Below are 26,759 nucleotides of genomic sequence, written 5' to 3' on the forward strand. Positions count from 1 at the left end.
CTGCAAAATCCTGACTCCATCCAGTTACACTTTTAGGAAAAGATGTGTCAGGCTGTTAACTGGAGCTGCAGTCTGAAGCCTGTTATATTCAGGTGATGTTGAATTAATAGGTGAAGGAAATATCAAAGATGAAGTTTATCTGTAAGTTCCCTGCTATTGTTATTCAGGTGTAAAAATCTAGGTTTGCGCACAATCCTAAGATTGATATGAAAATATTTCCCTTTGACAGGTGGTAGTTAGCAATACAGTTCCTGTCTGCAAAATAGTTCAGGGAAGTCAGTTATTTCTATGTCTTTCAAAATCAGGGGCTTCTGAGCAACCCAGCTCTCCCCTAAATCTGCTGTAGAATATTCAGTGCCCATGCGGTGTTTTCTACAGCTTTCCCCTGCCATGAATCAGCACAAATGTACTTTAATACAAACAAACAAAAACTCCGCTGGGGTATTAAACCATTATTAATTTTTGTTCAAGTTAAATATTAGTTTGAGGAAAATCTAAAATAGTAGTTGCTGGGTGTTGCTTTGGAGTTTCTTCCGAGTGTGAGCCTTGCCACTTACTGGAGTGATTAAAAAATAATAACAACTTGTTTTAAGTGTGTTGAGTGTATTTCACTTTTTTTAGCATGCTAGCATTAATAAAATTTACCTTCTCTACCTAAAATCAGGGATTTCCTACATTTATTCTATATATGGTCTATTCTATATGTTCTTATTCCCTTTCAGAAGAAGGAAGACTTTCTGGCAGTGCCCTTGATGAACCTTGGATCAGTCACCTCCTGCTAAAGCTCGCTAGGCTGTGGGCACTTTTCATTGCGGTACTATTTCTGCATGTACCTCTGGGGAGCAAAAGTGCAGGAATATGAATTCCTGCTTGGAGTGAAACCTGACCATTTAATATGGTTGTTAGTTTGTAGAGTATTCATAGAACAAGCGATTGGATTCCGATTGCTTTTATATGCCCAGCTGCCTGGACTCATTACCTATTTTAGTACTGAAAATCCTCAATTCCTTATCAGATGGTTTGTGTAACTGAGATTTGATAAGGGAACTGATACAGCTGCTGATGCTTCAGGGGAAAACTGAGTGGAGTTCCCCTTTAGCCATGGTGGAAAGCAGAGCATTGTGTTCAGTGGTTTGTTTTTTTTTTTTTTTTTGTGAGGTTGGGGTTTTTCCATGTTTTTTTGTAGGACTTGTCATGCTGTAGCAGATCTTGCCTGGCTCATCCTCGCTGTGTAAACGAGAGGAGTGTGGTGTAAGTGAAGCTTGACTTTGACCAGTTGAACTTTCAGAAATTAGTGGGTGTTAGTTGGGTAACACAAGACTGCTGCTTTGAAAACTTGGGCTTAATTTTATCTGCTTTTCTGTGCTTAATAATGAAGCTTGTTAGCAAAACTGCTTCTGTAGAACTGATATTGCCCTCTTAGAGATGCATTGTGGTGTATGCAGAACTGAAAATTTGTTATTATGCATGCTTTGAATTATAACAGAACTGAAGAACATATATTGAAACAGAGATGAGCTGTTTTGGGGACAACAGTAAAATAGATCCTTTTGTTTAGTGATACATGAATGGAGTTTGAAGTCAGGTGGCAATAAGAGGATTGGAAAACTTAATTTATGAAGGTCGACATTTTAGCTTACAAGAGAGAACTGATGGTTCAGAGTACGCGTTTAAGTCCGTGGTTTTCCAAGTGGCTGTTGTACAAAGGCGGTGATCAGTAGCTCCGCATGACAGCCGGGTGTGCTGTGGGGAGGACTTGGTTTGCAGCAGAGGGGCCTTAAGTTGGCATTTCAGAAAAAACTTCTGGTCTATCACTGAGCAACACAATAGTTAACAAGGGAGGTTATATGACCTTTTTTGTAGCATTTTAAGAGCAAATTAAGCAACCTTGTCCTAGTGTAAAAGTGTAAGTGGGACTACATCATCTCTCGATATACCTTTCAGCCTCTCAATGTGACGGTTTAAACATTTGAAAATGTGTATGGGAGAGACATCCCTATATTTGTGGGGTTTCCTCTCTGTAGTGTTTACCAGCTTAAGGGGAACAACTTGTTTTCTTTTTCTGCTTAGGGAAAACTTAATTGATCAAGAACGGTAAAAACTTGAAAATGGACAAACGAAATGCGTCTGTCTTGTCTTCCTTTGCTAAATCTGGTGGTTCATTTCAGGCTAAACATAGTGTCTTGAGTTCCCCTGAGTTACAGCAAAACTGGACTTCATATACTGCCAGGTTCTTAAGAGAAGAAAAGTTTCCTTTGCCATCTGTGGCTACTTAAATTTTAATATATGCTATGCCTTCAGAACTTCAGAAGAGAGTCCTGACTACTGTCTTTTGAAGTTTTGAAACTTTTCAAGTATTCGAATAAAATGAAAATTCCTTTTGCTGTCAAACTATCTCCGAATTGAGTGGAAGGCTTTTGTATTTGAGTTTTGAGTTGAACTAAAGCATGGGCTGAATTTATATTTGGTTAGGAAATTATAAAGAATAGCTATAACAATATACCAAGATGAGATATCATCTAACAGAGGTACTTGAAATACAATTTTTGAGCTACAGTTTGTGCTTATTTGGCTTTGGACCCACGAACTCCAGGAAACTTGACTTGAAGACTGAACTGCTGAGGCCAACTGGGCAAGGAGGTACTTGAGAATATTCTCGAAATGCTAAAATGTGTAAGCAAGGTTGTACCAAGTTTGCTGGCAGGCAATGTATTTTTGCACCAGAATGAGTCATTCTAATGCAAATTCAATATGAGTTGGTGCAAGAAAATATATGGACAAAAAGGCTTGCTAAAAGGTGCTTTACAATATAAGGAGCCATTTGCACTGTCAGAAAGTCTTGCTGTTATCAGTGAACTCCGATGTGTGCCCACTAGGAGTCTCTGAGCACCAGCAAAGGCTCTTCAGTGAAGTCTGTTCAAGGAACAGGCAATGCATCTTTTCTCGAGGTGCTAATATTTTGCCACTGATGCAGAACAAGTTTGGTATCCAGGCTGCCCTTCCTCATCCTGGCTTAGCCATGGTATGTGCAGCTGTTTTAAGTAAAAGTTGGTTTTAGGTGGAAACAGAGCGTGCTAATGTTAGACCTACTTTAATTCCTTTGGCCTCTAGGAAGTATTGAAATAACTTCTATACATTTTATTAAAAATTATAGTGATAATCCCCTTAGTGTAGCTTGTTGCAAGCTTATAAAATATAAAAGGCAGTTTGCTTTATGGCTAGTGAAGAGATTGGTGCTAAAGCTCTCGTTCTGTAAGCCCATTAGTATTGCCTTTGAAAAAAGGTGTTCTAAAAAAAAAAAAAGTCTTTTTGGTAAGAGTTCAGGTCCAGCAATATTGTTAGGGCTATGCATTTACAGAGCATCTGTCAGCAGTTGCACTGATGTAGGGGTTGAGGCTCCAGGAAACAGCTGGTCAAAACTTCATGAAAAGAAAGCCTTTACAATGGTGCTGTTTGTATTTCCCCCTTAAAGGATTAGTGGATGGTAGTTCTGCACAAGTAATTTTCAGAGGAGCAGTTCTTGGCTTTAAAAGGGCAGAACCTTTTTGCCTGGGGGAGAATTTTGGGCTCGTGTTTGCTGGAGCAGTGCTGTGTGTCCCGCTCGGGCTGAGCCTCTCAGTAGGATTCATGGCTTTGGCAACACAGATCATGTTCTCAGCTCAAAGAAAAAGTTTGCACAACTGGCAGGTGTTTAAAGTGTGAGCCAAACTGCATTAACTTGGCTGGCCGTTCAAAAAAGAGAGACTTCTGCACCTGAGCAAGTCAGCTTTTCCTTCTGAGCAGTGGCATTTCTAGCTGCCAAGTCATAGCACTGCAGAATTTGCTCAGCTTTGTGCTTGACTAGACTTGCAGGTCAGCGTCGCAGAGGCTCCCGAGGCGCAGCACGCAGAGGAGATTGCCATCCTTCGTTGGCTCTTCTTAGCTGTGTGGGGGAAAAGATCTGCTCTTTCCCATGCTGCTAGCTGCAGCGATGGGGAGGGCATTGCTGAGGCACCTTTCCTTACCTCCATGTGGACGAGGCAGAAATGTTTCTTGGGCTTTCTCATGACACAATACCTAAAATTTTCCTTGCTTGTCCATCAGTAGTAATAGGTTATCTCTCCTTCCAGTGTACTCTGTTATTAGGAATTGAAAAAATGTATTAACGCCTTCTTGAAAGAAATAAACTAAAAAAAGTTATCTTAAATAGATTAAATTTCTGAAGCAAGTGAGGAACATAGAGGTTTACTTCTGGCACCAGTTAAGATATTCTTAACTTAATTAAAGCCCTTGGAGCATCCCATTGCTTCTTGGATGGTACACTGTGGTGACTATGGTGAGTTGCTACAGATAATTCTTGCATTCAATAAATAGAAACTTTGTGAAGGGACTTACCGATATACATCTTCCTAGTGAAGCACTGGAGCTATTACGATATCTTTTTAATCCTGATGTGGATGTCAAAACCTTCCCTATAATTTGTGGCCAGTAGGTAGAACCCAGAACAACCTGAAAAACTATTTTTACAGTTACCACAACTTCACTTTGGCAAGAGAGTATATACTTATTTCTGAAGCGTCTTTAGGGATTAGGTGGTGCTTTCTCCTGGCTCTCCATTCTTTCCCAAGCTGGCATCTGACTTTCATGTTAGTCATGGTGTGACTTCCATCTAGTTTTTTTGCTGAGGGAGGCAGGTTGAAGTGGGTATTTCGTATGCTAGGAGGATTCCGTGACTGGTATGGAAAGCTTGCACTCTTTGCAAATACATGTAAACATTTGAGTGTAGCAAAAGGAAAGCAAAATGTTCCACCAAAACCCAGCCAAACCAGGCAGACTTGTATCCCTTCTGCCTCTGTCTGCCCTGTGTTAATTCTGTGTTGGTCAGACAGGACAGCAGTGCTGCCCCTTGAAGTTTTATGTACTGCTGACAGCGTTTAACCGTAGCATCTCGATTGCCTGCTCCATCTAGCCATTGATGACCATTCATAAGTATTTATTTAGTGAGGACTGTGTCCCAGTGTTCCTTTATTTGAGAAACTGTCTGCCAGCCTCCACCAGCAGTGGGATTTGCAGAGGATGTTCAGCAAAGGAGTGGTAGTTGGTCACCTGTAGTTGCCATTCTTTCTGTATGTTCTGTATGTTGGGTTTTTTTTCTTGAAAACCTGATCAAACCATGGCTTCAGGGAGGCAGTGCAAGGAAGAGAGGTAGTTGGGGAAGCCATTTTTATCACCTCTCCTTAAGGAATGCTAGTGCAGCATGGAGGGGCAGGAGGGCTATAGCAACGTGCTGACAGGCACCAGTGGGAGTTTGCTTTGCTCTATGTTGGCTACTGCATTTCACGTGTGACAACTTAAAGTTGATATCAAATTCCCAGTTACAGGTAAGCAGGTATCACTAATGTTGGCAAGACACTGCTGCCAGGTAAAGCTTAAAATACAGTGTAAGCATTTTTAGTTTGTATTTTTTCTGAAAGAGGCTTAAGCTAAGCAGGGAAAAGTGAATAGTTGACTTTTGTTGTGCTGTGAATTAGAAGAACTCATACTGTTGAACAACAGTAGCTCAAATCCATACTGTATGGGATAAACCGTAGGTTGTAGGCAGCCTCTACGGAGCTGGCCCTACTTTCTCTACTCATTGTTGCATGCATGTGCTTTAGCATGGTTCAATTATTTTGATCAGTCCATTTCTAATTTATTGTTTTATTGCTTTCTTACAGGCAGGCAGAAGTCCTGAAGGCTGACATGACAGGTAGTTGCCTTTATTATACAGTTGATCTAGCTGCCAATACTTGATTCCTGGTTTTGTTTTCCTTTTGTGTGTTCCTTATGCTCATTGTTCCTAAGAATTCTCTGGAAAGCATGTGATGTTATGTTAAAGGTTTGTCCTCTGTATATAAATAAATAGTATTTTAACAAGTGTGCCTCTCTTTCCTGTACCTAGAATACATATATATTTAAAGTTGACTTTGGGTGCTTTAGAGCATTTGGAGGTGGAGATCATGCCCTTAGTCCTTTCCCATAGTGTTCTCCCTTTGGGGAAGAGAAAGCAAGTGCTGTCCAACCTGTCACAGGAACTGCTGTACTTGGGTTTAGCAATGGGGAAAGGATCTGGCTGGTTTTGAGAAACCCGGGTGACAGAAATGTTGGTCTGAGTGCTACCATGTGTGTTATGAAAGGGCAACCCGTAGATGCTACAAGCTGTGTTTAAAGCTGTATGTATTTATGGAAAATATAAATGGTGTATATTAACATATCAGCCACACAGTACAAGCAGCTCACATAATGAACCTATGCTCAGCCATGCTTCCCACCTTGGCGTAGTACACATAGCAGGTTGATGTAGTCCCCGTAGGAACACTGTAACTACCTGGATCCATCTAACCTAGCAGGAGTGGCTACACCATCAGCAGAATGGTTTCCCTGGAGCGAGGCCCATCCCTTGTGCTCTCGCAGCCCCAGCTCAGGTGATGTTACAAGGCATGGGAAATTGGATTCTGTAACTTGTGATAGCAGGGAGCAGTGTTTGCATTCACCCTCAGTGATGGAAAGCAGATGGCTACCAAAGAGTTAGAAAATGGCAAGCATGCAGTAGTACTTGCCCGCAGTGTTCTCCTAAATACCAACAGTGCTAGCTCCAGGGACTGTCCTGTTTAGCATCCCTTGATGGATTTCTTTTATGCAGATTTTTTCAGGCTACTCTGGAAATTTTTCTAAATTCATCCAGTGGCAAGAAGTTCTGCAGCTTAATGACTTCTGGAGAATCACCTCCTCCTGTCTGTTTTGTTTTGTTTTTTTTTTAACTTGCCAGCTGCTGACTTTGCTCATGTCTAGTTCTGGTGTTGTAGGAGACTGATCAGTTAATCAGTGATCAGTTAATCCTCAGTCCCTCTGTAGTTCTTGTATTTCACTGTTCTGATGAATCTGTGATAAAAGCGGGTGTTTGGCATTGGATATCTTACACTGTACTGTATTCTTTCCTTTGCTAGGTGAGTAAAAAAATCAGTTGGAATAACTCGTAAGTTTGAGTATTACAAAAACTGTTGTGTCTTTGTTTTTTGTTGCTCAGATTCGAAGCTGGGTCCAGCAGAAGTCTGGACGTCCAGACAGGCTCTACAGGACTTATATCAGAAAATGCTAGTGACCGATTTGGAATATGCTTTAGATAAAAAAGTGGAGCAGGACCTGTAAGTATCTCAATAAATTCTTATGTATATATGTAATCTGAGCTGATGAGCAGTAAACCCTGAGACTTCCAGAAAAGCGATTGTATCCTATGAAGTGGTTGTCTTATTTCCTTTAAAATGAGAGCTGTGCTGTGGGTGAAACATGAGGATGCACTGCAGAATTGATGAAGAGCATTCAACAGGTCAGTATTTTACCTCTGGTAATTAGGAGCAGCCATGTCATGCAGGAGTGGGGTTTGGTGAGCCAGATGGAAGGGAGAGAGCTAAGAAACATCAGTCTTCTATGCTGTCAGGGAAGGGGCTGAAGTTTGGAGTTTCCAGAAAGGAGGGAATTTACCTGATGCAATCACCTGGAGCTTTGAACAAGGTCTAACAGGAGACCCTCACTTTAAGCCCTCTGAGGTAGGGCTGGGCAGAGGGAGAAGTATCAGGAGAGAAATTTACGGGGGTGCTCATGGCGTCAGGGGAATCCAGGAAAGATCCTGCTGGGTTTTCTCTGTGCCCTAAGTCCATTCCCTGTTATTTAAGATGCAGACATGGGTTGTAAAAGGTTTAGTTGAGAAGCATGTGGTTCTTCTGGTGCGCTGAGGGAAATAAGACGAGTAGGCTGGCTGAGTTGTGCTGTCCATGCCTCCAGATGCTGGAGTAACTCAAATTTCTATACCCTATATCCTGTTTTCAGAAGAGAGCTATGCTGCCTGAAACAAAACAATTACAAGCAAATACTAATGGTGTTAGCTGTCCGATATTAGGATTGGTTTCTCTAGTTATGAGAGGTGGGGAAAGGTAATTCTTCCATATTTAAAGTTATTTCTAATCAGAATGTTGTCTGAATATCATTCATTTTCATGTCTGATGCTATGTAATTAAACAGTTCTTTCCTATTGCTTATGCTATCTGCATAAGGCACTTCCAAAGTAAAAAAGGAAAACGCTTCTTTTGTTTTCAGTTGGAATCATGCCTTTAAAAATCAGATCACGACGCTACAGGGTCAAGCGAAAAATAGAGCAAATCCAAATCGGAGCGAAGTTCAGGCGAACCTCTCTCTGTTCTTAGAGGCAGCTAGTGGCTTCTACACACAGGTGAGTTGCAAAAAATATGTTGGCTGTGGTATTTTTGCACAGTCTGGAAGCAAGTGTGCTTCAGCCTTATACTGCTTATGTATGGGTCCTGTACAAAGCTTCGGCTGTCAGATCTGTGCTGCTCCAGCAACTGCTCATGAGAGACGAGCTCTGATCTCATACCAGCATGAAGAACTAGTATTCATCCCTTTGAGGAAGGGTGGGAGGATTGGTTTGAGGTGGGTAAAATCTGTTCTTTTCCCTTAGTGTAGGACACTGTTGCTGTTCTGGATCAAGCAGTGTACCTTGCTAACACCGATGCTCTCAGTAGAACATGTCTACAAAGCTGGGGATGTGCTTTTGATCAGCAGCAGCCTCTAGTTGATCTCAGACTTCTGTGAATCTGGTAGTTGTTTTGGTGCCCCATAAAAACATGGCAACAATTTAAGTTCTGTTCCATAGAATCTGCTTTAAAGCCTAAAAACCACATCTTTGGGTAAGATCAAAGGTCCATTTAGCCCCATATTTTGTCTCTTACAGCACTCTGCTGTGACCGCTCAGAGCGAGCATTACGCAGCAGGAAGATGTGGAATGATAGATACTTCCTTACTTTAGTCTCTTGCTTTCTGGCTGTACACTTGTTGCCACCTTGAGCTAGTTTGTATCTGAATCACCTAGCTATTAGGAGGTCTAGCCTTCATTGACTCTCTGGTCCCTTTTGAAGCCATTTACCCTGGTCTCTGCAGTGATCTGTGGTGAAGAATTCTGTATTTTAATTGTAATGTCTAAGAGAAACAATGACACAAAAAAAATCCCAACCCCAACAAACATGTTAACCGATGATTTCATTGTACTTTTAGTTCTTTTTTCTGCCATTTCTCTAAAAACTCCCATTCACCTTCTCATTACTATGCATGAATTTGTGGGCCATTGTCATAATTCCTTTTCATTTTGAAAAATGTGAGACTTCCCCTATATAGCAAAGAATAAGCAAAGATAATCAGTTTTGTTCTTGGCTCCAGTTATTCAAGAACAGAAATATGTCCAGAATTCCAAAATGCAGATGCACTGAGGATGTGTGTGATGCTTTAATGTTTTGTGCTTTGTTCTGCGTCTCTTTCTTGTAACTCCTAACACTGATGGTGAGCATTGAGTTAATCTATGTACATACTACATACATATTTGAATACATGCTTTTTCTGAATAATACCTAACTTAGTGCCCACCACGGTTGTGCGTTTAAGTAGGGTGGTTGTCCCCAAGAGTATTATGTAGCATTTGCAACACATAATGCCTTGCTGTTTTTTTGATCAAGACTCCCAGGCTTACAAGCACATCTTCAGTCTTAATTCTACATTATTGTCAACAATTATTTAGAATTGCTAACTTCAGTTACAGGAGGTTTTCTTCCCCTTAAGCAAAGCCGTATTGGTGAGTGCTCTTGAGCTAAGTATCTTTTGTGAGACTTTCAGTTAATTGCAAAAGGAGTGCGATTCCTGTATTTATTCCTTGCTGCCAGTGTTTTGCCCATACTCTCTTTGCAATGTTAGATTTCAGCTTACAGATTATGGAGAATAAGAGTCAGTGTGTGATAATGGCCTTAAAGTTAACTTGCCTTTCTTCCCTCTTTTCCCCTCATTTGCTGTGTGCTTCAGCAACATGGTCGCTGCTGAATCCTCTATCTCAAGTAGTGGTCTGACTAGACTTTCTGTTGTGGCTAGTTTGCACTGTCTTCAGGTTACAACATGCACAGTAGGTCATTCTTACTTTATCGGTTCCTGGTTTGATTCTGAGCATTTGCAAGGCAATCTCAGGTTTTTTCCAGAATCTGTGTGATTATCTCCCCCCGCTTCTTCCCTTGGGCATTGTTTTTTGGAAAGCTTCTTGTTTGAAGCAGCCAGTGGTATGGTTGCCAAGGGTTTTCTACAATCTACACAGTTTGTCTTGCAAAAGCCTTGTTCTTCCCTGCAGTGTATCCAGGGAATTTTGCTGCTCTTGTGTATGACACCTCAGACGGGGTTGTCCTTCTGTTTGCTGTGATGTTAATTGTCCCATTTTTAGTCTATAAAGATTTTGCTCAGGCAAGATACCTGCTCTCTAACTGTGAGGCCTGTGTAAATGACATCTTTGAAAGAGAGCATGAATTCTCCTAATTCCGCATGTTGGAAGATGTCAAGTTTTTCTCTTTTATCCAGCTTTCACCTGCGAGATCCCTCTTGTTTGAGGATCTTTATCTACTGTATAAAAGACAGAGCAAAAGGGGGAGGGAGGCGTAACACAAACCTTTTTCTGCAGCAAGCAAAAGCACCGCATTGCATGTTTAGGTGTTGACAGAGTGTGCATCTCTGTCAGCCCTGGGCTTTCTATGTGCCTTTATCTGGAAGTGGAACCCTGCTGCAGGTCTGTTTTATTTGGAGACTGAGTATGTTCCCAGCTGGGAGAAAGTCTGTCAATTCTTACTTGCATTTTTAACCCTGAACACAGTAGAACAACCACTTTTCATCACTACATGGTTACTGTTACTTTCCAGAGTATTTGCTGGAGTCCATTAGGAAAAACTTCAAAAGCAGTAATTAGAATGGCGAAATTTTCCTTCAATCAGCTTTTGAGATATTTGATGAAGTAGCTGATGCCTTGTTCTTTGAAAGAGTCTCACTGTTAGCTTAGCACAAATATTTACTGCAACTCAGCCACTGAACTGTTGGATGCTATTTCCTTGCATTGCCTACAGACTTGGTTTTGTTCTGGCTTCTCTCTAAAGTCTAAGCCAGGGTACTGCTGTTTCTTATGTTGGAAAAAGCTTCCTCAGAGGATGAGTGGCATTCCTTTTTCTTATTTTCAGAGAATGTTGTCACTTCATCTAGGTATAAAAAAAGATTCTGCTCTTCTTAAGAGTGGTCTGTTAAAAAAAAAAAACAACAAAAAACAACAAAAAAACCCACAAAAAAACCAAAAACAGGGCAGCAAGACCTCTGATAGTCAATCTCCACTGATGCATACTTAGTAACTGAAGTATCGTGGCAATTGAGTTGCTTAGTGGTTTGGGATGCACAGCTCTTTCTTACAGAAGAGAAGTAAAACTTCTCTTCATGGTTCTGGGCAGAATAATGCAGCATGGAGCTCAATGACTCCCATATGGAGAATGTAATTTAAAGTCTCACTTTCAGTAACCTGTGCTTGTTCATTTCAAATATGTTTAGCTGATCCGTGCCTCCAAGTGATGACCTGCTAGTTTTGTCTGTTTTTTCAGTACTTTTCTGATTACTGTCTCTAGCTGCTACTAAACTAGACTTGTTTTTCTAGTTATTACAGGAATTGTGCACAGTTTTTAATGTAGACTTGCCATGTCGTGTAAAGTCTTCCCAGCTGGGAATCATTAGCAATAAACAGACGCACACCAGCGCCATAGTGAAGCCGCAATCTAGCTCCTGCTCTTACATCTGCCAGCACTGCCTTGTCCACCTTGGAGATATTGGTGAGTTTTTGAAGGAAAAAGAGGTGGGACGCTGAGTTCTACCTGTGTTCAGCCCTCATGAAGGAAAGATCTGTACGTACCCTGGGCAACTGACCAAGTGTGCTCCAAATTAGTAGCTAGTAGCTGATTGTATGCTTGGTGGTTGCTGCAGGGGGAGAGGTCTGGAAAGGATTGCTGTTAGACTTTTCTAATGTGTGTTACACATTAACGCATGGAGACAGTTAATCACTAGCTTTCTAGTGATTTGCTAGAATCTGTCTTCTAGCATACTAATCATGTTATAGCTGGTAGGCATAGTGAAATGTTGAAACCGGTAACTATTACAAAAGCTTGTTGCAGCAAGCTAGCATACTTCTCCATCTCAGAACTTTTAAATCTTGTATGCAAAGGCAACAGTTAGAAATCCAGCCTTTCATAAACAACGTTTCTCTTCTACATTAAATTCAACAGGTTTATTTCTTTGTTGATTGGAGTAGAACTATGTGTTCTAGAAAGTTCTCTTCTCACAGGAATCTGCAATTGCTTTTGTAAAAAACCTAAAAGTAGATCTAGTTGCTGATTGTGCAAAGAAGTATGAAAAATATTTCTAGCTGTCTGGATGTGATGCTGTTGGCACAACATCTTTCTAAATAAGAACTGGTAAGCTGTGACAATAGGATTTGAGGAAAAACCACCACCTTAAAATTCAACCTTTTGAATCTTCATGCTGCTTGGTGTACTTGTGTGTTCTTTTGATGCTTATTTCTAAAATAGTAGTAAAATGCTCTTCAGGTAAACTGGGTTGTATTAAAGTAAGTGTGGGAGAATTGAATTTTTTGTCTCAACTTCGGTTTTTTGTTTTCTTCTTAGCTCGCTATAGGAATCAGACCAGCCAGGCAGAGTCTTACTACAGACATGCAGCTCAGCTTGTCCCTTCTAATGGTGAGTCTGGGATACCTTTTAGATTTGTAATTCGAAAGAAGATTTGGGGTATTGGTTTTCTTGTGTGGCAGTTGGAAACTTGGGATTTTATATAAAACTTCCTCCCCAAATACCCAAAACAATCACGCAACAAAGCCTGGCCCGTTGGTAAATCATTTAGATAGTAGCTGTTTGCCTGATCTGTGTCACTTGTCTCCTTTTTGTGAAGATTTAAAAAAAAGAAGTTAATGCGCAGCTTCACTCCAAGGCTTCACTACTGCTACATTATACTGTATTGCATTCATGTGTTACAAAGTACAACTAATGAAAACTGGCCTACCAGCAGCATTTTTTCTTTTATTGCTTGTTCACATGCCAGTTTGTAAAGTTTAGTAGCTAAAATTGGACTTTTCAAGTTGCTCATGCAAGTTAAGAGCTTCTTTAGTTCGTGTATCTAGCTTTTTACACCATATTTATTGTCCAATTTTAAATCATGTGTTAAAAAAAAGAAAAAAAAAACACCAAAAAACCCCACCACCAATGAACAAGAAAATGTACTGCAGGTTTGGAAGCTTTTTCATTTGAGGGGTACTGATAATGAGGCTGGAGTAAAAAGGTCAGCAGATGAATCTGGATCTTGTATGCTGAAGATTTTAGGACTTCGTGCTCCCTTTTAAGGTGACTATACTTAGGCTGAAATCTAGCACGCTTCAGTCCATGACTACTTGTCTTTTTTTCCCTTAGGTCAGCCTTATAATCAGTTGGCTATTCTAGCTTCCTCCAAAGGAGACCACTTGACCACAATTTTCTACTACTGCAGAAGCATTGCTGTGAAGTTTCCTTTCCCAGCTGCCTCCACTAACCTACAAAAAGCACTTTCTAAAGCACTGGAAAGGTAAGACTAAGCATAATGTATTTCTGCTCAGATAAGACGGAGGAGACTTCCTCCAAATGTACCTCCCTTGCCAGAAGTTACTCATATTTGGTAGTAGAAACAGAAGTTCCTCGGCCCCCATCCAGTCAGAGCATCCTAACATATGTATGGAACAAAGAATAGTTTGTGTCCGGCATGCTCCTGAGTGTGAATAGTGAATGCAGGAAATAAGCATATTGTGCCAGCGTGAAAAAGTAGCTTTGCATGGGCATTCCTCCTTTCTTGAACTTCACAGAAAAAGTATGTAATGTTACATGCAGCTGTGTCTAATTCCAAAGACTGAAGACGGATATTTCTGTTCTGAATGTAGTCGTGATGAGGTGAAGACTCGATGGAGCGTGTCTGACTTCATCAAGGCATTTATTAAATTCCATGGCCACGTGTACCTGAGCAAGAGCTTGGAGAAACTGAGCCCTCTTCGAGAAAAGCTGGAAGAACAGTTCAAGGTTAGTTCTAACAACATATTAATTAGCGTATTGAGGAGAGTATTTTTAGCAGCTGAGTTCTGAAATTACAGTCCAGTAATAACTTTCTCACATGCTAAAATACGGGAAGCTCAAGTAGCCAGTTATGGAAGGTTTGCATCACAGCTAACGCTGGATAGTTCTGTTGACTTCTGCAAATAGTAGGGATTTTTCCCATTTGACATGGAGCGTTATTGGTGGAGATAGAGGAGAAATCAATGACCACCGTTGATTCTCTGCTCTTTAACCTGGATGATTCTTGGATACCTGTGAAAAGCACTTGATTCATCTGGGAAGTCTTGGCTCAGTTGCCTGAGGAATTTTGAGAGCTTCATTTTTGGATGGCATTAATTCAGTCCCACCAGTTAAGGCTGCTTTTAATCTTCCTCAGGCAACTTGCCTCTCCTGTCAGTGGCTTGCCTTTAAAAAGTGTTCCAGTACAACCTTAATTTGTGTGTAGACTAGAACTATTCTGAACACGTTTCCTCTGGAAAATCCAGGAGTACCCATTAATCATATAGTCATCTCATTAAGCTGGACAATATAGCAAAGATTGAAACAAAGAATTTTGTAAGGTACAAGGTAGTACAATTTCAAAGAGGACATCGTATTAACTGTGCCTTTTGGAAACTGCTCTGCTTCAGCTTCTTCATTTGTGGAAAATGAGCAGGTACTATGGATAAGTTCAACAAAGCAGTTGATGCTGTTCCAAAGTAAGAAAGGGGAAGATGGTCTTAGCAATATAAAGAATTACAAATGTTCTTTACAGTGTCTTTTTGCATTTTTGCATTGAATTGGGCTGCTACAGCTAGGTCCAAATTGTGTTTAAAATAAATTTTAAAAAGCGCAAAACTTGTGAATTGTATTAGCTTTGAATATGAGCTGCTTGAACACTGGGAGTTAATGTTGTTTTAAAATTAAATAATTGTATCTCTCTTTTAGTGTCATGTTGGCTGTTGAACAAGTACTGCTTTTTCCACAGTGCTTATAATCAATAATTATGAGCACTGCTCAGGCATGTGGAACAGTCTTATTTTTCTGAACTGATCCAGGGTGTTAAAATAGAGCTAATTGAGCCCTGCTTTGTTGCGTAGATTACTTTTTTGTTTATATTATGCAACATAAGGCTTAATTTACTAGAGGGCAATTCTTCTGACTTAAATGGGTTGAATGTGGATGTGAAATTGGCTGTATGGGGGATAATAACTTTAACTTTGTGGCTGATTTTAACTCTGAATGAGGAGAGCAGTCACAGGGTTAGGAGTCTTCAGCCAGGCCCACGATTCTGCTGCTGACAGCTCTGCCAGTTTGAGTTGTTGGCTGTAGCGTGCTTTATGCCCTCAACTAAAAATGAAGGTTGAACATGGAGCTCAAACCTTTTCCTGATGCTCACGCTGGTTAATCCACTTGCCTCCCTGACTGTTGTGTCTGAAGATAAGTTGGTTGTGGTTTAGGATATCTCCTTTTTTTCACAATGCTAAAAAAAGCATTAAAGTTTCTTTTCCTGTTCTGAAAAAGGTGTGTTTTGCAGCATAGTTACTGAAATGCATTTGTAAATAGCTCGTGCTATTATGGTCTACTCTGGCGTTCCATGACCCATGAAGTCAGATGTGGAATTAGTCTTTAATACGTAACCAAAGAGTAGTTAAATTTTCCTGGGGTATTTTTTTAAAATGTCACCTTCTCTGTGCTGTTTCTTCGAAAGACTGAAAAATACAGTGGGTATACATGCCTCTGCACTTCTTCCAGTTGCATTGCAATGCTGTCATTGCACATTAAAGTTGCACTTGCTCTGAAAGAGAACCATGTCCAAGAGGACGTTGATTTGTTGTGCATATGAGTTGGTGTACGAGCAAAAACCTTGGACTTAACAGTGGGCATGCATCTGCCCATGTCCTCCTGGGAAGCCCAGTGCTGTTCTAATAGGGATGACCTGAAAATAAAATCTAGAATGAATGTTGTCTTAAGGGCAGAAGCATTAATCAAGCAGTGAAGTATACTGCAACTACGAATCCTTTCAAGTGTGTGCTTTACCATATGAAAATACATACATCGTATGTGCGTCTTTTGTTACAGAGGTTGTTATTCCAAAAGGCCTTCAATTCTCAGCAGTTAGTACATATTACTGTTATCAATCTGTTTCAACTACATCACCTGCGAGATTTCAGCAATGAAACGGAGCAGCATAGCTACAGCCAGGATGAGCAGCTCTGCTGGACACAGTTACTGGCTCTCTTCAGTAAGTATGAAAACTAATTGACTTTTGTATTTCTCTTTAATTTTTATATGGAATCCATTAGTAATTTGCTGTCCATATCTAGCTTAATGGTTGTGTGAGGTAAGTGATGAGAATAGATGTTATGGGAGAAAGTTAAGAGAAAAGATGATTGTGCAGGATCGTGTAAGTCTCGCTGTGCTGACTGACACTGGATTTATGTGCCCCGGAATTACTCCGTTTGAAGCCTTACAGAACTCTGCATCTTTTTCCTGGTTCCGAAAGAACATTTTAACTTGGATGCAAAATTGGATCCAACTTGGTGGTGGGTAGTACCCCTCTTGGGGGGCTGCTCTGCAGTTGGCTGCAATGTGGTTTGAGTTGCTTTGAATGGAGCTAGTTGTGATTCAGCAGGGCTGAAGCTGACTGAACGAGGACCTCAGCTGCTTCTGTGCTCTTGATGATATTGACTAGGAGATAAGTGGGAGTGCAGAGCATTTTAGACTCTAGCTGCATAACGCTGATTCGCTTAACCTGATCTGGCCCATGATCAGCTTGGGCTTGTTTGTAAATGCCTAAATTTCTGAATTTCTCCAGATTCCAGCCTGGAGTTTATTCTGAAAGCACTATGGCCACGCTGGTGTGGTTACTGTTTCTGTGTGCCTTGGTGGGTCTCAGCTGGGTGCCTGCCTGCAGAGCTAGCTCCGGTGGATTTGTGTGCCTGCTGACCCGGGAAAGTGGATAAAATGCAGATAGATAGTTGAGTTGATCATTTCTAATAAATAAATGAATGAATAATTTTCTAATGGGCTTGTCTCACCGGATTTTGTTAACTTACCAAAATGATTTGCCATGACCCTTAAAAAGGGGAGGGGAGAAAAAAACACCAAGATTCTGCTTCATGGTAGAAAACTCTTTATTGAAAAAAGATGTTCTGATCTGCTAGTGGGTTTTTTCAGATTAACTAATTGGGCTGCTTTGTCCTAAAGAGCTAGCTCTTAAGAATAGGGTTTTATGTGTGGGATGTGTTTGATTAGGTTATTTGGTCAACTTTAAAGTGTCATTCCTGCATTGTTTGTGGTGTGTGTTTTGTTTTCTTGTTTTTGTTTTTGTTTTTTTTCCCTGCTCTGTTTCTAGTGTCCTTTCTTGGAGTTCTGTGCAAGTGTCCTTTACAAAATGACTACCAGGAGGACTCTGGGGCTGCATATCCTCTTCCAGCTGTGAAGGTTTCAATGGACTGGCTGAAACTTAGGCCCAGTGTTTTCCAGGAGGCAGTGGTTGATGAAAGACGGTAGTGAGTGTTAATCTTTCTTTTGATACATTTAATTGCATAAAGTAGTAATAACTGATGATGCACAAATTAGTAATGGGAAAAGTGATCTATAAGTCATTATTACAGGCATCAAAATGATAGAGTATGGATGCGCTAAAAAGTTCATAAAACAAAACATGAGACTGGTGGGCTACATGAGCAAATTCACTGTTTTATTTGGCTTTAGGTTTGCATGTAACTTTTTTTTTTAAGATCAGAGGGATCTACTTTATAATGTTTGACTTGAGCATAACTACTGAGTGTACCCTTAGTCTAATCTGTTGTAATGATTTCTCAGATTTCTTGAGGTAGGTGGCAGGAGAATACTTGCCTTAATTTCATGCATTGAGCCATCTCTTGGGCAGTGCTGGAATCCAGTTTTCTTGGCTCATCATCCAGGAATTAAATTGAATTAAGTAGAAGGGGTCTTTAAACGTCAGCACAGGCATTACTGTTCTGGACTGTTACTCTGATTTTTCACTTCTGCCTCTAATCTTATTAATTTAGGCTTAAATAGTTCAAAACTCGCCAACTTTTTTTATAGCCTGTTAACTTTTCATGAATTATAGCAATTCAGTAAAGCGTTTCTGACCTGTAAGATGTTTCTTTGGGTTGGAGTGATTGTTACTGACACAGTTGGATGAGTATTTTGCCTAGGATGGCCACTATAAGGAAAACAGTGTGAAACCAGCTGCTTAGCTGCTCTTGTGCAATGTTCCCCCACAGTGGTTTCGGCTCTGTCTTGGCAGTGTGTGCTGTAAGGTGCGACTCTAGCCAAGGCTCGCATTTTCTGTACATTGGTGTATGGGGAGCAAGGGTCCCTCTAACCTTGGTTTGCTAAATGAGTAATAAGATTCGCTCAAATGTGTGCAAAACCTAAAGCCCTGGAGCTGTGGGAGCTTCAATTCCAGAGTTCCTGAAGGCAAGATTAAGGAAAATAAGAGTTCACAAGTTGTTTTGAGGTGGTAATAAGTATGACTGTATGCATATTCTGAAGGAAGACTTTATACCAGTATTTTAATAGGGAAGATTACTACTTGATATGAGGTAGTCCTTGCAGAGAGGAGATGCAGGCAGTACTTTGTGGAGTATCAAAATGAATCTTCAGGTGTGAATGTATATTTTGAATTAGCCAGAGCAGATCCTTCTGCCCATAAAACGATCAGGGTCTCTTTAAAGAACATGCCTGTTTTTTAAATCTGTGGTGTGATAACATGGTGTTCTCAGGTACTCATCGTACAAAAGAGTTGTGAAGTGGGCAGCAAACAGCTGTAAAATGCACAGATGAAAAGAAAGTTAAGGACTGCTAAGAGTTGTCAAACTGGGCATTAGTAGCCATTATAGTTGTTGGCTCTAAAAAGTGGAGGTGACTGTCCATCTTTCCCATTATTGATAAGGATGAGAGTTTTCTTTTTATTTCTATTGGAAGATCCTAATGAAAATAATTCTTTGCAGACTAAACAAACACACACATGCCTTTATTAGCCTCTGTTTAATAACCTGATGTCTGTTTTATATTGAAAAGTCTTCCTTACTCTGAATTCATACTTAATGGTGCTCTTGGTTCAAGAAATAATCCATATTCCTTTTTAAACTTTCAGTTTTCCCCACTCTATGCTTACCATTCTCCTGTGGATAATTAATCCTACCCCAAACTGAATGAGCATCTGAAATAGGAAGGAAACATGCTTCCCTAGAAAAGTAGATGAATCTGAAGGCAGCAACTGAGGACAGAAATGACTACTAGTACTACAGTACTAGTGTGTGCTCTTTGGGAACGAGTTTTCCAAACCTGCCCTGTGGAAGTCACATTAGGTCTAGACTTTTACATGTGTCACTACATCACTCTTCTTTAGAGATCTCTTATTATGAAATCTCATTATTTCAAATATTGTACAGGAAGATTGCAGTTTACTGTAGGTTGCAACAGACTTTCACTCTCCCTTTTTTCCTCCTTCTGTTCCTTGTCAGTCATGGGAAGGAGGTATTGCTTAGTTTAGTGTAGAGAATAAGCATAAACATAATGTTTCCAGTCCCTGCAGCGGTGCAGGGAAGTGGCTGACCTCAGGCTTTTGGGTGCACGTTGCATTTTCTAATCCAGGTGCTGGATGATGGCTGAAGCCTTGCTGAGGGAGGATGGAGATTCATTTCGCTAACAACTGAGCACAGTGGGCACCTTCTTAAAATAGTTTTCTGTTGCCTCGATGGACTTGATGCACATGACTAAAGCAGGAGAAGGATGCTTAGACTTTTGGGTTAAAGCTTTTAAAAAATAGGAGAAAGCAGCCTCTTGGTGGCAGTTAAATGTTAACCACCTATGTGGTGATTGTTGCGATTTTTAAGTTATTTGCTCCAGGGCCTTTGTAAAGAATTTCCAGTCACTGCTTGCACAGGTATTGCCAGTGCAAGGCAGGGAGACTGCCAGTTAACCTCTAGTTTAATGGTCTTACTTAGTGCAACCCTTACTTAGACCTTCTTACCGTTCTGGTAACTGTTTCAGTGCTACAGTACAGTGTTCATGTTCACAGAACAGAAGTACTTCTGCACAGCTGTATCTTGATAAATTGTTTTGCTTCCCAACTGATTAATTTACTGTGCTTTGAGAGCAGTCAGCCTTGGACTGGAAAACTTGGATTGTAAACGAGTGCTCTGAACTTTTGCTCATGCAATAGTTTTGCCTAGTTAAATTCATAGTAGGCTTTCTGACTTGCTGGATAATGAACATAGTGCTGCGAGAGTCTGGCTTCCTTGGTAACTTTAGACTGACTTTTTTAAAAACTTTAAGTTCTTTGAGAAAGTGATCTTTTCCCTGACACATGGGAGAAACTTTAACTTTTCTTGGGAATCAAAGGATTAATGGTAGCTGTGACTGTAACAGTTTAATGTTTTCTTAGTAAGGCAGGTAGATTCTATGTTTTGTAGTTTTCACTTATAGTTTGTCTGTTTTCTGGTTTGTAGCATATGGCCCTGGCTGATTTCTCTTCTAAACAGCTTCCAGCCTCATGAAGAAGATCTATCCAATAATAATGGTAAGGATGCTTTTAGTTTGTGCTATAAAGAACTGGGAACGATGCACATTTTTCCTGATGTTGTGGGGACTTGCAGTTGAAGAGCAAATAAGGGAGCAAGTTGTCTTATTAGTGCATATGAATACTTTACAAATGCTGCTTTCTCGTGCTGAGCAGACTTTGCTCTACTTTATCATTCCTGAGCTCCTCAGATTGCAGGGTGGACCAGTACAGATGAGCATGTTAATAAAACGCTATATTATGTATAGTGACCTTGCTGAGTTATCTACTTACGATACTGTACTCAATGCTTTCATGCTTTCGTTACTCTGTTTACTGTCTATTCACCAGCAACCCCCCTTCCAGAAGAATTTGAGTTGCAAGGATTCTTGGCTCTGAGGCCATCGTTCAGGTGGGTGACAGCTGAAGGAAACTGTACTCTTGCTGATGTCACTACTTTGATAGACGTTGACCTGTTCCCTACAATATCTTATTTATGAGTACTTACTAATGTATGGATTGATGTAGGTATCTTTGCAAAACAACTGTAATAGACTATGTAGTAAAACTCTGGGAAAAGTCATGAGCTTATAATATCACTCATGACTTTTGTTTTTCTTTTGTAGTCTTCGGACTAGTAAATTGAAAGGGAAAAATGTAAGAAGTGAGGAAAGGAATACTTTTACATGAAAACTGCTTGATGTTTTTACTTCGCTGATTTTTTACTCTATTTTTAACTGTGTCCATGTACCTGACATCATGCACAAATGCTGACTAAATATTAGACGTATTCATTCAACTATTGTTTTTGTGATTTTGATTATCACACAGATAAACTTTGGCCTTTTGTTTAAAAAAAAAACAAAACAAACACCACCACCCCCCCCCAAAAAAAAAAACAAAAAAAACAACAAAACCCACAACCTCTTTAATGTGGCTGCGTCTTACCAGAAGAGTTGCATCTGTAAATCAGACATCTGTAAGAGTCATGTTTTGAATAAGATCTGATGAAATTTCACAGCTTATAATAGAGCTGACCAGTTGTATTTCTAAAGAAATATGATGTTGCAGAGGATGATTCTATAATTAATATTATTCCCTCTCCTATGTCAATACTAGGAACTTGGATTTTTCCAAAGGCCACCAGGCAATTACAGGAGATAAGGAAGGGCAACAACGTCGGATACGGCAACAGCGTCTGATATTCACAGGCAAATGGATTGCTGATAACCAGCCGAGGTAATTGCAAGTAGCATCTGTGTGTTTCAGTTGCTGCTGTATGTTGACTTTCTGCTTTTATAATTTGGGGAAGTGGGTTACCCTGTGAAAAACTATTCCTACTTGCTTTTCAATTCCGTTCTGTCTTTTTCAGGTTGATTCAGTGTGAAAATGAGGTAGGAAAGCTGTTGTTTTTGACGGAAATCCCAGAATTATTACTAGAGGACCCTAGTGAAGCCAAAGAGAGTCTCGCCTTGCAGGAAACATCTATTGCAGAGCCACTATCTACAGATGGGAGCCCTGGACTCAAATCAGTTCTGTCCTCTGGCAGAAGTCTGAGCAACAACTGTGATGCAGGAGAAAAACCAATGGTCACGTTCAAAGAGAACATCAAGCCACGGGAAATCAACAGAGAGCAAGGGCGAATCTATCCCCCTAAAGATGTAGGTAGGGAAAGACGGGACTATAGCAAAGGAATAGTAGCCAATAAGAATGATGGAAAGAAGGATAACAATAAAAGAAAGAATGAGACCAAGAAATGCAGCTTGGATAAGATGCAGGAAGCAGGAAAGCAGAACGTGGCAGTTCAGGTAAGCCTTTAGATCAAAGGGATACTGCGTCTTAGGCAGTATGATGTTTGTGTCGGGGCCGTCGCTACTTGTGTAGAGTACAGTAGAGTTGAGGTCTCACTGTGGGCCCTGCAGGTACAGCTAATGCACAAAAAAACCACAAACACATCTATCTCAAAGACCAGGGATTAGTTATCTTTGGGTCTCTGCCCTTGTCCTTGATGCTGTCTCAATTTGTTGGGGAGGAAAAGGTAGGGAGCAATGAAAGGTGATTTTGCTATGTTAACTGTCGTCAAAAACAGACTTCTACCTGTTGTTGCACAAATTATTTGGGCTACTGAGGCAGTTTGCGTGGCCAGGTCTTAGTCATGCTCTTGGTCTGTTGTGAAGGAACTGGGTACTCTGCATTTTTGGTTCAGTTGACTTGTGCCCATTCAATAAATGAAACGCATCACAAAAGCACCCAGTTGTTTATGTGGAATAAGACCCTCCGTACTGTGTGTGCAGTCAGGTGGCCCTCTGTGGAAGTAAGGAAAGCCACACTGCGCTCAAACCGTAATTCTGTGCTCAGACGCTTGCTCAAAATTGTTTGTTTTCATATCAGCTGCTCTTTTCTCAGTCATATTTTTGAGGCATGCTTTTTCCCCCCCCTATTTCGGTGAGCATTATGTACAAAAATGCTCACCTTGTAAGTAGATAGTGAATTTACTGGTCTGACTTCCATTGAGTTGTAGTAAATAAGGGTGTAGAGTTTCGGGGTTGATCTGATCTGTACCTGGATAGTTTGGTTGCATCTCAGTCGTTCTCTGATGACATCTGGAGGCATTTAATGATAGTGATGGAGACTATTATTTCCCTAGAGAAACTGTCAGTTCTTCACTGTTCTTGCAAATGGAAATTATTTCCTAATTTACTTCATCTCCCTTGCCTCTGTGTAAGCCTATTACTGCTTCCCAGGACAGGTCCGCAGAATAACTTAAGTCCTTCTCTTTGCATCTGCTCTAAAGGCCTGTGTAATTGAGGTCTTGTTTTCCCTAGGCTAGACAAACCAGCTCTTTCAGTCTTTCCGGCTTGTGGTGTTAGGACCCTTGGATCATTCTTGTTCTCTTCCTGATTATTTGCTGTTAATCATTGTCGTTATGAAACGGAAGGTCTGAACTGGCAGTGTTATGCAGTTGGTTTTGCAGGGGGCCCTACCAAGCGGGGGTAAAGGGGAGTAGCCTACAGAAACCATGTAGCAATCATTCATGAGTCACTGAACAAGAGTCTGGTATCTGAAGAACAACTTAGGTAGGTGAGTTAGAATAGCAGGTCTCTTATTTGTTGAACACATATGGAATGTGGTTGCAGGCCTGAGCACAACTCCCAGTTTCAGTGTTTGTGCCCCTGTCTTGCAAAATAAGGAATTGAGGCCAGTAAAACTCGCCAGATCTTCTGAGAAGTATGTGTAGTGTTTTGGATAGGCAAGATATTTTAATTCTAACCCAGCTGATTTATCAGAAATTTGCTTGTCTTAGTCTTAAGAGATAACAAACCCAGGGAAAACTTATTTAAAACCCAGCTGTAGTGGATTCGCTTCTGATGTGTTTGGTCACTCTTCATCTCTTGTGGAATAGAAATCAATTTTGACTTTTTAGTTCATCAGCTGTATTTGCTATGGCAACCATTCCAATGAAATACCTTTTGTTTTATATAGTTTGGTGGACTTCTTTATCCAGACCTATTCCAGAAGATGGGAAAGGTTTGCTTCCCCCCAGCTGAGGAGACACCAGTGTAGGTTTTGCACCGACGGGTGGTCTGTTAGCGCTCTGCTTTGGTCTTCCTTGATACTTAAGGCTTTTATCTTCTCCATACCTCATTGCCTTCCAAAGCCCAAATGCTGCAAATGTTGCAGTTCCTACTTAGCAAAAATGTTAAGAATGTTATATGGAAGTAATTAGTCCTGTTTGGCAAATAAGTGGAAAACTTCCATGCTCAGACAGGATCATTAAAGTGTGGCATAGGTCGAATATCTGCTGTTTAGGGAAAATAGCATTAGGTGCTGAGGAAGGTTGCGTGCAGACTTGCTCAAGGTGTAACGTACTCTAAGAGGCCACTGTGATGAAATGGTGCTTCTCTCAGTTACTGTGTAGGAACCCTCAGGACCACTGCAGGCATAAATATTTGGTAGAATTGATGCTTTTGAGGTGAGGGCAATTAGAAATTAGAAATTTGTCTGTCTTGATTAATCAATTTTAGTTATTTAGCTTTTAAAAGTTAACTATAAATCATGCGGGGGTCTTTTGGAAGCCACTTTTGGAAATGTGTTATAGCAGCTTTGAGTTTATGATGGACTAGAGCTCATGTTTTGAAATGCCATGGTAGGAAGACTGTCTTTTGAATTCTCCAACATTGCTATAAAAGAATGCATACCTCTCAGTATGGGTTAAAAAATGTTTGGCTCATTGTGGAGAAAAAAGGGACAGCACGATGTAAGTTGAATATACACAATGTGATGAAGGGCGAAGGTGGGCAGTGAATAGGTGCGGCATGAGCAGGGGCTGCATCATTCGTGGTGCTTAGTATCAGCCAGAACCTTGAGGTGGAGTTCCCTCCTGACTTTTTCTAGCAGGAGATCAAAAATATACCCAAACCTCCCAGTCTTACAATCTACTTTTTTAATTAAATGCAAAAAACGGCGCACTCATAATTTGTAAATGGGGAAGTTCAGAATTATTTGAAAAAGAACTTAAGAAAGCGTTTGAGTGCATCTACCCCTTTACTACTGTATTTTGGCAGAAAAGACCTGCCCTCTAACTCTTTTCAACTCAGCAGCACTAAATATTGAAATAAATCCCACACAGTTTTAGTTTGTTTGGTTTGGATTTTTTTAATTTGGTCCCTGATAAAACCCTTTCTTTCAATCACCTTTGAGGCTTGGCGTCAGGTCTGCTCCTGGGCCCTTTCTGTATTGCCCGGGTTCCTTGCTTGCTGTCTTTTTCCTGCCTGCTCCATCTTGCATTCCAGGCAGTTCTGCTGAGCTGAACAGAAAGGGAAAGTAGTCTTCCCCTCTGTCTTCCTCTCCAGGAAGACCCAGACCGCAGCAGACTCAGACTCAGGTAAACATTACATTACATTCTTCTCTCTGCCTTTAACTGGTGCAGCTCTTTTAACAGAACATACAGCAGTTACACAGTAAACTGAAAGAGGTTAAGCGCTTCTGCTATTTGTCTTGTATGCTCTCGGTCAAAAGAATTTCATAGTATGCAGGAGTTTGTGCATATATGTCACCATATGGATTAGGCTGAAAGAGTTCTCTAGGAAAAAACATGGTAGTGTTTGTTTTTTAAGGTGCTGCAGGTAAGTAGCATGAGTTAGGTTGAAGCGGTGCCCTAGGAGAAGCATAATGGCATCTGCACTTTTTGTTTTTAAGGCACTGGAGGTGAGCAGCAAGGTAAGTTCTTTGTATGGTCTGAGGATATTATGTCCACTTCCCACTCTCTCGCTAGAGAAGGAGCCTGTTGCAGTCTTCTGGGTAGATATCCTTAGAGAGCTTTTGTGAAGCTAGGAGTGCCTGGGGACAGGCAGGGTAACCTGCCTGAGGTCAGTGAGGAGGGAACTGAGTTCCTGTGTTCCAAACCTTTCCCAGTTACTTAGGGAAAAGAAAATAATCTCTCAGACAATCTGGGAGCTCATTTTTTGGCTTGAGACATGATGTGGATAATTACAGGAAAAGTTACCTAATTTCTTCTTTCTTTTGCATTAGGTGAAATCCCAGATGGAGATGAGGAAGACTCCGGTGTCTGAAGCCAGGAAAACACCTGTAACTCAGACTCCAAGTCAGGCCAGCAGTTCTCAGTTCATCCCCATTCATCACCCAGGAGCCTTCCCTCCCCTTCCTAGCCGACCAGGTAATTTGCGTCATTCTTTTGAAGTGTGATTTACTGTTGACTGCAAAGAAAATACTGTAATAGTGGTTGTTACAGCCTCTGAAGGTAGAGCTGTTTTAATGAGCATGCATTCTCACATTGAGAATCTTACGAAGTAGTAAAGAAGGGGCAGAGCAGAACTGAAGTGAGAGAAACAAGTTTCCTAATGCTTCGGAGTCAAGGTCTGTCATGAAATCTGCCACATTCCTTCTTGGTTCGTGGGTATGAGATCAAGGAACTTCACAGCAGGCTGTTTCTGTAGTTAGTCAAAACGTGACAAAGTGTTCTGCCAGCTCAGGAGGAAGCATTCTCTGTGCATAGGACTCCATTACAAAAGGTGAATCACACTGCTTTCTTCTTTAAAGCTCCGTTTCTTTTGTAGTGGTGCTCATGTTTCAAGCTGTAATTTGTGAGGTCTTATTTATTGTTGGTCCTGCATTGCATGTTCCCATTCTGTTGCGGACTGCTCCTGTCATACCTTGCTGTCCATATTTGCTCACAAAATAGCTGGTCAATATAAGACAGGAGCATC

At 40.7% G+C, this 26,759-nt stretch overlaps 1 protein-coding gene across 8 annotated transcripts in view; it reads left to right on the forward strand.

The window, feature by feature from the left end:
* Nucleotides 1–26,759, forward strand: part of SMG7 (SMG7 nonsense mediated mRNA decay factor) — a 54,624-nt gene that overhangs the window by 16,510 nt on the left and 11,355 nt on the right. For 5 of the 8 annotated variants that reach the window (XM_087731416.1, XM_087731417.1, XM_087731415.1 and 2 more), the window contains 14 exons: nucleotides 5,697–5,728; nucleotides 7,046–7,163; nucleotides 8,113–8,245; nucleotides 11,528–11,699; nucleotides 12,549–12,620; nucleotides 13,344–13,494; nucleotides 13,844–13,979; nucleotides 16,074–16,236; nucleotides 17,350–17,506; nucleotides 20,483–20,553; nucleotides 20,884–20,944; nucleotides 21,652–21,771; nucleotides 21,905–22,340; nucleotides 26,065–26,209. In XM_087731416.1, coding sequence (XP_087587542.1) covers nucleotides 5,697–5,728; nucleotides 7,046–7,163; nucleotides 8,113–8,245; nucleotides 11,528–11,699; nucleotides 12,549–12,620; nucleotides 13,344–13,494; nucleotides 13,844–13,979; nucleotides 16,074–16,236; nucleotides 17,350–17,506; nucleotides 20,483–20,553; nucleotides 20,884–20,944; nucleotides 21,652–21,771; nucleotides 21,905–22,340; nucleotides 26,065–26,209 — 1,967 coding nt within the window. The remainder of the gene's footprint in view (nucleotides 1–5,696; nucleotides 5,729–7,045; nucleotides 7,164–8,112; nucleotides 8,246–11,527; nucleotides 11,700–12,548; nucleotides 12,621–13,343; nucleotides 13,495–13,843; nucleotides 13,980–16,073; nucleotides 16,237–17,349; nucleotides 17,507–20,482; nucleotides 20,554–20,883; nucleotides 20,945–21,651; nucleotides 21,772–21,904; nucleotides 22,341–26,064; nucleotides 26,210–26,759) is intronic. The other 3 variants (XM_087731423.1, XM_087731422.1, XM_087731418.1) reach the window with 2 other exon arrangements.

The sequence above is a fragment of the Nipponia nippon genome, unplaced genomic scaffold, assembly GCF_047370975.1.
Source record: "Nipponia nippon isolate SJK-2023a ecotype South Korea unplaced genomic scaffold, ASM4737097v1 scaffold_5, whole genome shotgun sequence".
Classification (NCBI taxonomy): Eukaryota; Metazoa; Chordata; class Aves; order Pelecaniformes; family Threskiornithidae; genus Nipponia; species Nipponia nippon.